Genomic DNA, 12,263 nt, shown 5'->3' with positions numbered 1-12,263 from the left:
TTTATTATTACTATTAGTTCATTATTAGTATTTGGCATTTTGCCAAAATTTTATCTTAATGCAGATCCAAAACAAAAGAGAAGCTTCTGTATAAGAGGAGAAAGAATAGAAAAGTTTTTAATGTTTGTGTTGGAAGGATCACAGATTAGTGAAAAGATGTGTGGAGAAAGCATTGTGTGTAATAGCAAAATATGTGCAAATCCAGGTTCAGCAGGTTCTCATGTAACATTGATTATTTTGCTGTAGGGCTCTGAGTAACTTTTTAAAATATTTTATTTATCTACTTATGAGAGATAGAGAGAGGCAGAGACATAGGCAGAGGGAGAAGCAAGCTCCCTGCAAGGAGAGCCCGATGTGGGACTTGATCCCAGATCCCAGGATCACGCCCTGAGCTGAAGGCAGACACTCAACCGCTGAGCCACCCAGGCATCCCGGGCTCTGAGTAATTTTATAGCTATATTTCTTATATGTAATATAAGGACGTGGTTTTGACAACTTATGAGTTCTAGTAACTTTGTGGATTTTAAGTGCTTATTTCTTATATTTCTGCAATATACTCAAATTTGTGATAATCAAATTAAAAGTGGCCTTCTGACACAAATTCCATCACAATGTGGAGAGTCTCTTGTCTTACCTTGAATCACACAGATCCATAATTTCCTCACAACCTCTAAGCTCTTGAAGCTTAAAAGCATAAGAATTATGCCACAAAATTCAACAAATGGCAAGTATGTAACAGTGGATTTTTTTCTCAGTCCGTCCTTCCAGATGGTGCTTTCTGATAGCTCCTTGAAAGACATTAGGGAACATACCCCCAGAGTCTTTGGACTTCCATCCATAGTTCAATAAGCTGAAATGATACTTTAATATTTTTAAGTCTTTATCAGGGCCCCAGCATAAAAGGTTTAGCATTAATTTATAATCAAAATCAACCAGATAAAATGCCAATAACTTTTCATTGGAAGAAGCTGAAACTGTACATGTATGAAATAAAATATTTGATATGTTTTTTTGTCTGTTTTTTTTATTAATATTGCTTCAAAGCCCTATGGCTGAATCATTTATTAACTTTGGTGTTTAAAATTACAAACTAATTTCTAATATGTTTGTGTCCACCTATAACAATTTTTAAAAGGCTACTGCATATAACTATTTTAGCCACTATAACTATATAAATATGTAATTAAGTAGTTGGTATATTTGGGCAAAAATGACCATTTAATCTTCTAATTGAAGAATGGCTACATAATTACATATTGAGGTATTTCTAAACTCATCCACATAGTTACTCTTTTTCTTGCTTCCTGTTTGAGACACCTCAAGAAGTGAAATTCATTCTTTCAGGATTACAGCATTCTGTTTCTGACTCTGATACAAAAGGTTCCTTTTGAGTTATTGATCAAAAGATACCAGGGTTATTACAACTTTAATAATATCTATTATGAAGAAAGAAAAAAAAGATAATTATGTACATAACAGACTCTGTGTGTTTAAGTATCATGATAAAGGGGCTCTTTTGATAAAAGTAATCACCATAATTGGTTTTCAAGAAATACTAAGGAAATGCAATTGATCAGTTTTCCTGTTTGTTAAAATGGGATTCTCTGAAGTATTCCATTGAAGATTAATGTAGAAGCAGCTAATAGCCTCTGAATTTCATATTTTTCAACACTCAGAATATAATAACCTAGATTACAACACAGTACTAATAAATGTAGGAATGAGTTAGGGGCAGATGGGGCTAGGCAGGGAAAGATAAGGGAAAGGCCTAGAGTCAGGCTCCCAGAAATCTGTGGGCTCCCATACACCCCAAGGACACTGAAAGGCCCAGAGTCAGGCTCCTACCCATCCCAAGAAAACAGAGATAAGACAGTAAAAACAGAGAAAAATAATAAACCTGGCTCCAAAATGTTAGGGAGTATCTCCCTTTAATGGCTACTAATTAATCACAAAAACTTACCAGACCACAAAGAAATGTGTCATTAAGGTGTTATCAACAGTCCCTGCTCTAACCAAGACTGCACAAAAATCTCAAGGCCATGGGCTCCCTGGCTAGGTTCTCAATAAAAGGCTGCCACTAAAAGCCCTCAGTGGCAACCCTGTCAAGACTTCTTTCACTTCTGAGAGCTTTCTCTGTAACTCTGCATAATAAACTTCTATCACTTTGCTCACTCACTTTGTCCATGAGATTCATTCTTCGACTCTGTGAGACTCCACGCTCTCCCATATCACTAACAGTGTGTGGTTAAAAAGATACATAAAATAGTAGACTGGAACATTTTTATAGCATTTTCTATAAATGGATAAATGTTGATTATTGATTTCATCATATATATTTTATTACCTCTGCTTTCTAGATCTAAGGAAGACATTTGAGCAGGAGCCCCTGGGAAAGGAAGTATCCTTGGAACAGGAAGTCTTGCTGCAGTGTCGACCACCTGAAGGGATCCCAGTGGCTGAAGTGAGTAACAAAAATTCTTTGCATTTAGCAATTGGCACTTAGTTATTCTAACAGAGGCCTAATCCATGGTTAATGGTGCAGTGAATTAGGATATGGCATGATGAATGGTTGGTAATGGAGTCCTAACTGCCTGCTGCTGGCAAAATAGATTGATTGAGAACTGATTAATGACTTGGGAGTCAATTAGAATGCCCCACTGGACGAAGCCACAGGCAGTTTGGTTTAATTTTGTCATTTTCTTTCAAGAAATCAGAAACGCTGCTTTATTTTATCTGGCACTTATCGTATAGACAGGTGATAAGACTTAATAATGTACTATCAATTTTATTATTGTTCTTGATAATATGCAAAAATGTGTGTGTCTTTGAACCTGTGCACCCCAAATATATATTTTCTGTTCCATGATGTAATCTAAAGGTCATATCTACACACTATGAATAAAAACATGCTTGAGAAATAACAAGTGTCAATTAGTTTCCTACCATGAGCTTTCAATCGAGCTCTACATTTTTATTTTTTGTTTTTGCTAAAACAAAGCACATTGATTGTTAATGAAGTGTTACAAATCAGATACATACCATACCACGTTTTTCATTAGCACCAAACAATACAGTATCCTTTGAAAATGCCTGTCTGTGAACTGGCATGAACACAAGAGTGCCATGCCCTCCTTGAGCCATTCACTATAATAAAGCATACTTGTTGAGGAAAATCCTCTAATATGGTGTCTTTCCTTTGTTAACAAATAACTCTAAACTCTCAAAAGTGTTACCTTTTATGATTATTAATGTGTTACCTTTTATGATTATTAGGAGACAAACTAATAGGCATCCAACACTATTGCCCTAGCTAATCTGGTATTCTATGGACCCAGAAATACTTCAATTTGACGAGTGACGTACATCACTGCTGAATTGTTGGTCCTTGTTAACCTCCGTCTTTGTTACTTAGTCCTTTCGAATTTTTACTCTTTATTGCATTACAGAAGGAAGCATTTTGTTTTAGTTGTCACAATTTGGGCCTGCATATGGGCCTGCTGATTTTTTTAAAATAAGCCCTGAATCCTCCCTGTCCATGAAATTGCAAAATAAGGTTATTGACACAACATTGTTCAAAAAATGTTTCTCAGTTATTAGGACACTTATTATTAGATTTCTCATAATTTTTCAACCTTTTAAAATTTGAAGCAAATGTGGGAGCCAGCTCAGTTAGCTGGTCTCTTGACAACAAAATTAAACATCTGGTTGCTCTTTTCAAATTATTATTAATACTAAATGAATTAGAAATTTAGGCAAGGCTTTTAGAAAACAAGTGCGTTTTTTCTCTCACAGGCATTTATATAGCTCCATGTGCCAATGCAAAGACTCAAAATAGCGCTCCTAATGAAACTTACTGTTTTACTTTGAAAGAAGAGAACTATTTTTTGCCTAGTAACTGGCATTCCATGGTACTTCTAGCATTGGATCAGAGACTTTGCATGATTATAGATGTTTTATCCAACCGCATCAAAACTTTATCTTCCAGCACTGATATGTAGTATGATTTAGTGTGATGAAAGGAAGCAAGTCTTCTCTATTCAGTATTTCATTTCATGTATTATAATAGTGCATCTGTCTCCTTAGTTGTATTTTTAAAAATTCTAATGCAAATCTCCATTACACTACCTTAGAGACCAAAATATATTCTGAGTGACATGGGTATCAAAAACCTCATTTTTACCCAACGCTTCTTACAGATTGCTGATCCTTGCAAAGACTTTCAGTGACAAGATCCTAGTAATCTTTTCATTTTTTTTCGTCTCTCCAACAAAGTGGTTCACTTTGTCAAGCAGTAAAAATTCATGACTGAAAAACTAATTGGCAGTGAATTTTATTTGTATCATCAGTGGGGAGGAGACCAATTAACACTTGGCAAGCTCAAAAATCATATACCCATTTGACATTCAAAGAACTATATTTAATGTGATTCTTTTTCTTTTCTTTTTTTGAAGTCAGAAGACACATCAAACAGCCACACTCAAGAGCAGGCTAATAAACTCCTAGATAGATTCTATCCAATACCCTTAGAATCACTAAGATCAGAAAGCTAATAAATACCTTAATGTGGGCAGCCCCCGTGGCCTAGTGGTTTAGCGCCACCTTCAACCTGGGGTGTGATCTTGGAGACCCGGGATCGGATCCCACGTCAGGCTCCCTGAATAGAGCCTGCTTCTGCCTCTGCCTCTCTCTCTCTCTCTGTCTGTCATGAATAAATAAATAAAATATTTTAAAAAAATACCTTAATGTAACATAGTTCAATGGTCACTTGCTTAAGAAGGGCAGATAAATGAAAAAAGAAAGGAATGAAATGTAACCTAGCGAATTAAAAGATTAGAAGATTATTTTAATTTTATGATAAATGCATTCATTACTTAATATTTAAATTTTTAGAAGAATTGAACACATAAGTCTAGCATAGAATGAAATATTGAGCTTACAGATCCACTCTTGTGCTTTACCATAATATAAAATCAGTCTTTGAGGTATCAGGCCTTACTGGCAAGGAGTTGTGCTTCTTTTGCATCCAAGGCAAACGATTCTGAAAAACTCCAATGATAAATGCTCAATGAATACATGGCTGATCAATTTAGTCGATCTTTGTTTTATAAGTATGTGTCTAGCTCCATTAAAGAAGTAGTCAGGTACATTATTTGCAGAATACGAGGTGGTAATTATTTTTTTCCTTCCCATACAAGTCAACAAATTTCTAAAGAATTCTACTAATTTTGAATTATAGTGGTATCTTCTTTATACAAATAATGGCAGAGACATGTCTGAAGTCATAAGTAACATTTAATATTACCCCCTATTTTGGCTTTAGTCACCATAGAATGTTAAACTAATTTCCTTACAGAACTCTAGGTGTAATTCTGTTTTTTACAGCATCACTATTTTTAACTTTTTGACTTTGGACAAGGTATTTCAGTCCTCTATATGTATGTTTTCTGAATTATAAAATGGAGATAATAATAAAAGTATCTACCCAGAGTGTAGTTTTAGAGTTTAAATGAGATGCTACATGTGAATCACTTAGAATATGTAGAAAGCTCAAGAAACATCAGACATTTTTCTACTATTACTATATTATCACCCATTGATTCACAAAAGACTGAATTCAACCTCTTGAATTCAGAATAATAACTGAACACATTGTACCTGTACTGGTCTGGTGCTATGGGGCATGCAGAGATGAAGCTTCTGTTCTATGAAGATTCACCAAAATGGGGATGCCTGGATGGCTCAGATGCTGGTTGAGCATCTGCCTTCCGCTCAGGGCGTGATCCTGGAATGCTGGGATCAAGCCCCGTATCAGGCTTCCCGCAGGGAGCCTACTTCTCCCTCTGCCTATGTCTCTGCCTCATTCTCTCTGTCTGTCTCTTATGAATAGATAAATAAAATCTTAAAAAAAAAAAAAAAAAGAATCACCAAAATGCCCTCCTGTATCCTCTAGCCAGGGCTTTGGTTAGAGTCCATAAATGCTACAAATGAAGGAATATTGTAAGCTTTCAACAAGGAAAGGCTTTATTTATGTAAATATCTGTTTTTTTTTTTTTTAAGATTTAGTTTTTAGAGAGAGCACACACGCATGCACATGCACTCAAGCTCAGGAGAGGAACAAAGAGAAAAAGAGGCAAAGAATCTCAAGCAGACTCCCTGCTAAGTGTGGAGTTGATGTGGGGCTCGGTCCCAGAACCTTAAATCATGACCTGTGCAGAAACTAAGAGTCTGTTGCTCAACCGACTGAGCCATCCTGGTGCCCCATATGTAAACATATACTTTATGAATGACTTGTTAATGTAAATACGTACAGCAAACAATGCTGCTGTCTTTTTTTCTGATTTTTAAAGTTACTGGGGAAAATAAATAAATAAATAAATAAATAAAGTTACTGGGGGCAGCCTGTGTGGCTCAGCGGTTTAGCACCTGCCTTCAGCACAGGGCATGATCCTGGAGACCTGGGATCAAGTCCCATGTCAGGCTCCCTGCATGGAGCCTGCTTCTCCCTCTGCCTGTGTCTCTGCTTCTCTCTCTCTCTCTCTCTCTCTCTCTCATAAATAAATTTAAAAATCTAAAGTTACTGTTGTCTGCTTCATCATCAGGGTTCCAAGACATTGGAGGAAACTGCGTATTTTATTTCAGATAGGACATTTGGGCTGAGGCTGTTATTGGTAGTTCTACTTTTCAGGACCAACAGAAAGAGAGTGACAAAGTTTCAGAGGAGGAAGAGGCTGATTCAGATTTCGCATACTCCCATCTCTCTATGTGGTCACCTTTTTGACTGAAAACTCACCTTAATACTTATTGGGTAAAAAAAAAATTATGCTGTGGGCACCCCAGGATAAAGCACAGGGTTCTAGGCTCTTCCCTCTTCTGGTCTACTTGCCGAGAGCTCTTTCTTTATACTTATTTTCTTTATTTAAGGTATTTAACAACCACACAACTTCTTTAGCACAGGGCTGGATCAAGGCCTAGTGCTGGATCAAGTATAAACTCTAGCTGCTGAATCAGAGGGTGGCCTAGGGAGCCATCAAGTATTGGCAAGGATAGGGGGAAGCACTCAGTTACTTCACGCCACATGCAGAATTATTTCAGAATTTAATACCTGGTATAGATGATCCAGTGTAGCTGGCCCCGATATACAATGATTTTATATAGTCTCAATTACTGCTTGTGTTGAAATGTATCTGTTGACTCCTCTGCCTGCCTAAACTGTGAAGATAAAAGTAGAGAAAGGGGTTTTGTTCATGTTTTATCTCAAATACCAGCAGATGGAATCTATTCAGTAGATTCTTTAACTATATTTAATTTAATAAAGGAAAGAGTCCCAAATGGCTATAGCTCATTTCAGAAAATGGAGATGGAACTTTCCAGAAAAAGGATGCGTGTCACCCCTGAAGATGCAGTCCTATTGAGAGAACTCAGTGTGAGGTGAGGGGTTCTACTAGTGTGAAGCCTGAGAGCAAAGTACCAACCTGCTAGGATCGGGAGGAAAAAAATGAGGGGAGAGCCTGTTGGGAATTATTTTAGTTCAAGGAATACAGGGCAAGTTCATAATACTCATATAAAATTAAGAGTGGACTAGATGAGAGAAAGAAAAACAACTACCAGAAACTATTACCCACTACCTTAATAACATTTTTGCTAGGATCAAGCCCAAAATACAATGTTATTCTTACATTTTTGGAAAGGCATCTGCCTCCCTTTCAATAGACAAGCCTCCTCATCTCCCTAAACAAGCCAGAATATTAATACACTCATGAATGGGTGCGGGGTTGCTCCAGTGGTATAATAGCAGCACTCCATAAAATGAATCCCTCTTTGCTCATCTGAGTTTATGCCTAGAAAATGTTGCTGTCACATGGGGAGCCAGAAATATACTCAGAGATACTTTATTTCATCAGATTATCTCTTTTGAAGAGTACTGGGATCAAAACATCAATGGATACAAGATTTGTTGGCATGGCAGAAGGAGCAAAACTGAATTTTTCACTAAAACCTGTGATTTGTATCACCTTTAACAAGGGGATAATTGCTTCTCTAATTATAATTGAGCTATTTCTCATAGGAGTTTAATTGGAGGAACAGGGCACAATGTTCAACTTATTGACCCAATTGTGCTTAGAAACCATCGTCTTATTTATCAACATTTGCATCTCTAATTAGCAAGTGGGAAAATATGGGTTGAAGTGCAAAAGAATAGATTATTTTGCTGAGTTTAGTCTTGATAAACAGGGAACAGATTTTTTTTAAGCTAATACTGCCAGGGCAAAAAGCTGCTGGCAGCTGGAGGCTCCGCCAAATGTGCAGCATCAGGTGGCACTCCATCTAATTGATTATTAATATGGCCACTGAACATTTTGTTTCATGAGAGGAGTGTGTGTTTCACTGTCATTCCTTCATAATTGGAACTTCATGTTGATGCATTTCCATGCAGGTGCATTGTCTTCCAAGCTGTGCTTTGTATTCTTTGCCGGCGAAAGAGGTTTAAAGAGAAGAATTTGAATACAAATTTGGAGAGAGATACTGCTTTCAGTTCCCAGTAATATCTGTTGGAGTTGTGTCCTAGCATGTGTGTAGCAACAAGAAGGAGTTTTTATTACGAGCTGATTATCAGCCTTGCGAACAATTTTGCACAAGTATTAGGTTCCCTAACTAGTAGTCAGCTTGCAAGCTTTGCATTGGTTCAGTCAACAGTTGTCAACGTCACCTCATGTTTTTCTTCCAGTATCTGCCTCTAATAGTTATACACAGAGATCACCATAAGCCCAAATAATCACCATAACCCAAATAATGTGAATCAAGTAAAAATAATAGTGAAGTCAGGATGCCTGGGTGGCTCAGCGGTTGAGCGTCTGCCTTTGGCTCAGGGTGGGATCCCGGGGATCTGGGATCAAGTCCCACATCGGGCTCCCTGCATGGAGCCTGTTTCTCCCTTTGCCTGTGTCTCTGCCTCTGTCTCTCATGAATAAATAAATAAAATCTTTAAAAAAAATAATAGTGAAGTTAAATGATGCCAACATAAATTAAAAAAAAAAAACAGTAAGAAATTATAAACCTTTCCTGAACTTAGAACAGATTTGTGTCTTGACTTGTGGTTCCATTGAGCTATAGTACAACATGTACTTTTTATTTTTTAATCATGAATTCCTTGACTCAAGAAATATTTACTGTCTACTCAACTATGTGCTGGATACTTTCTAGTTGCAGGAGATACAAGCCAGCCAAAGTCCCTAAAGGGTTAAAAACAAAGAAATGACTAAACAGAAATAGAAATAAATGACCAAGATATTGTCAGATACTTGCAAGTTAAAGTAAGACAAGGTGATTTTGAGAGGTTGATGGTTGATGGGGAGCGGAAGTCACTTTAAAGTCAAAGAGAATCTGTCTGTGGAGGCACTATTTGACCTGAAGTCTGAATGACAGGAAAGAGCCAGTCTTGAAAGTATTTGAGTCAGGAAGTTCCAGGCAGGGGAAGCAAAATACCCTCTGAAGGAGTTGATGTGGCTATAGATTTCAAAAGAAGCCAGTGGCTCAGAGACACAGTGAAGCCATGAGGAAGGCCGGGAGACCTTCACTCAGAGGCAGGAGGATGAGTTTGTGGGCTTACAGACATGGTAAGTTGTTTGGACTTATTTGGCTCTGAATGTGTGAAAAACCACTGGAGATTTTAAGTATGGAATCATCATGCTGTGCTATATATGTCTTTCAAAGATCATTCTTAGTGCTGTGTGGAAAATAGATTTGAGTGGTGTAAGAATGGAGGCAGGGACCCATTTAAGGGATCTTGCCTTAACCCAAACAAGAGAAAATGGTTACTTGTCTTAGGGTAGAAGTAAAGAAATGGAGAGAGATGAAGAAATAAAGGTTAGATTTTAATTTCTGTGGGAGTAAAAAAAATTTTTTTAAGATTTTATTTATTTATTCATGAGAGACACAGAGAGACAGAGACATAGGTAGAGGGAAAGGCTGGCTCCCTGTGGGGAGCCTGATGCAGGACTGGATCCCAGGACCCCAGGGATCAGGATCTGAGCTGAAGGCAGATGCTCAACCATTGAGCCACCCAGGTGGCCCAGGAGTAAAAACTTCCGAACGTGATTTTTAAATTTGATTTTATTGACTGAATAAAAGCTAGAAAATATTTAGGTCTTCCATGTGAAAGTACAGCAGACCCACTAGAGTGAGCTTTCCTTTGATGACCTAAAAGCAGTGATCAACAGGCCTCAGCTGTTTTCAAAGACATCTCTCTCTCAGTGGTGCTTCAGCAACAGGCAATGACCTAGACTGTGTCTTTAATCACAGGGCAAGATGGCCTTCTATTTCCATGACCCTTATTTCTTGAGAAAAGTATGTTTCTTCAATAAGTTCGCTTGCTTTGGAATTTCTTTCAGTGATTCTCTCCATATGCCTAGAGCACTATTTACTGTAAACTCACTGGGGGTGAGAAATGCCAGTCCTAGAGAGCAGAAAGCCAGTATTTTCTAAAAGTGGTCAGACTTAGCAAGAGTCCCACTTATTGGGAAATAAGAAAAAAATGCTGAGAGTTCCTTATTCTGACAGGCAGATTTGTGATAAAGACTTGTTAAGAACTAGCCATCAACTAGTCAATTTATGGTTGCCTTGCCCTGAAAAAATTAGCATTTTAAGAACATTTCGGTGCCATTTCGCTCCCATGTAAGATATTAGGTATAGTCATTCTACTTCAGCCATTTTTGGCAGTTGTCACTCTTAGTTAATTTAATAGTTCATTAGGTCAATGTCCTTTTATCTCCTCATAGTTGAACTTAGGCTTTAGGAATGGAAGTTTTCAGATTTCAAGACAAGTTTGCCTCCGCAGTATGGTCTGTGTACATTCAGCTCTCAAAAGCAACGAGCCAGACATATGTGCAATTAAGGGAGTGTTTCCTCAATAGGAAAACAAATTCCATTCTTAGCAAATTCCTCTTCTTTGCAGAAGTTACAACTGAGCAAAATATCACTACATTTTCCACTTGCTTTTCTCTCTCTCTTTTTTTTTTTTTTACAATTGTCTAAAGATACAATTTCAACATGCTTGAAGACAAACACTTTTTTAAAGCATAAAAAACTTACTTTCTACAAACCTATTGAAATGTACAAAGTATTTTGGACAGTAGTCACACAGAAGTGAATAAGTGACTTATTTTATTGTGAATCTGACAAGCAAATGGGTGCATAAACAAAGTAGCCTCTATTCTTAACAATAGAGAATATCTGAAACAATATCTGCACAATAGCTATGGGGGTGGTGAGGGATGGAGGGAGAAAATCTTGTCTTTGTGTACACTTTTTTTTAATGGCCTTTTGCTTCTTGTATTTTAAGGCATTTTTATCCACAACTTTTATGGGTAAAGAACATTTGTTTGCATCCTATAATGGAGGCTTTCTTAGTCATACAAGAGATGGTGAGAAACTGTTGCCACTGTGAGAACCAAAAGAAAATAATTCTGGGATTTCAAACTCTGAAGCAATTGCAGCCAAACCCTATGTGGTAAAAGTCTCCATAAGGCTAATAGCTATGGACATCTTTTAGAGTTGTCAAACCTTACTATTCAAAATGTGATGCACCGATTATCTGTATTGGCTTGACTTCCTGGGAACTTCATAGAAAGGCAGAATTTCAAGCCCCAACCCCAGGCCATTTATCAAAATCCACATTTTATTTTTTAAAATATTTTATTTATTTATTCATGAGAGACAGGGAGGGGGTGGGGAAGCAGGCTCCCTGCTGAGCAAGGAGCCCGATACAGGACTCAATCCCAGGACCTTGGGATCATGACCTGAGCCAAAGGCATACACTTAACTGACTGAGCCACCCAGGTGCCCCGAAATCGACATTTTAGCAAGAACATTAGAACCAGTCTGTGTGCAGTACTGGTTCTCAATCAAGAATGTCATTGGGATCATCTGGGAATTGGTAGGATGTGCAGCCTGGCTATCAAAATTTTTAGTAGCTTCCCAAGTGATTCTAAAATCCAGCAAGGTTTGAGAACCACTGATCTAAAGGGCAGGATTAAAACACACAAATACAGGAAAACCTTCAAACTTGTCATTTCTAAACTGGTCAGTAAAACTTGGCAGACTCCCAGCTTCCAACTAATGCTCCTTCTAGAAGCTTGGCTTGGCTCAGTGTGCATTTGATAATCACACCATAATTGCTTTTCCCATTTGTTTGATTAATATACCTGCATCCAACAACTCTAGGCTGAATCTCCATTCTTTTAGGTATACACACTCTTCTCAACTCT

General features: G+C 37.5%; 1 protein-coding gene across 2 annotated transcripts in view; it reads left to right on the top strand.

Moving 5' to 3' along the window:
* Window positions 1-12,263, top strand: part of UNC5C (unc-5 netrin receptor C) — a 352,959-nt gene that overhangs the window by 250,450 nt on the left and 90,246 nt on the right. For both annotated transcript variants that reach the window (XM_041759298.1, XM_041759296.1), the window contains exon 4: window positions 2,358-2,461. In XM_041759298.1, coding sequence (XP_041615232.1) covers window positions 2,358-2,461 — 104 coding nt within the window. The remainder of the gene's footprint in view (window positions 1-2,357; window positions 2,462-12,263) is intronic.

This window comes from Vulpes lagopus, chromosome 6, assembly GCF_018345385.1.
Source record: "Vulpes lagopus strain Blue_001 chromosome 6, ASM1834538v1, whole genome shotgun sequence".
NCBI lineage: Eukaryota > Metazoa > Chordata > Mammalia > Carnivora > Canidae > Vulpes > Vulpes lagopus.
Note: the sequence above shows the minus strand (reverse complement) of the source record. Positions and strands in the feature narration are given on the sequence as shown.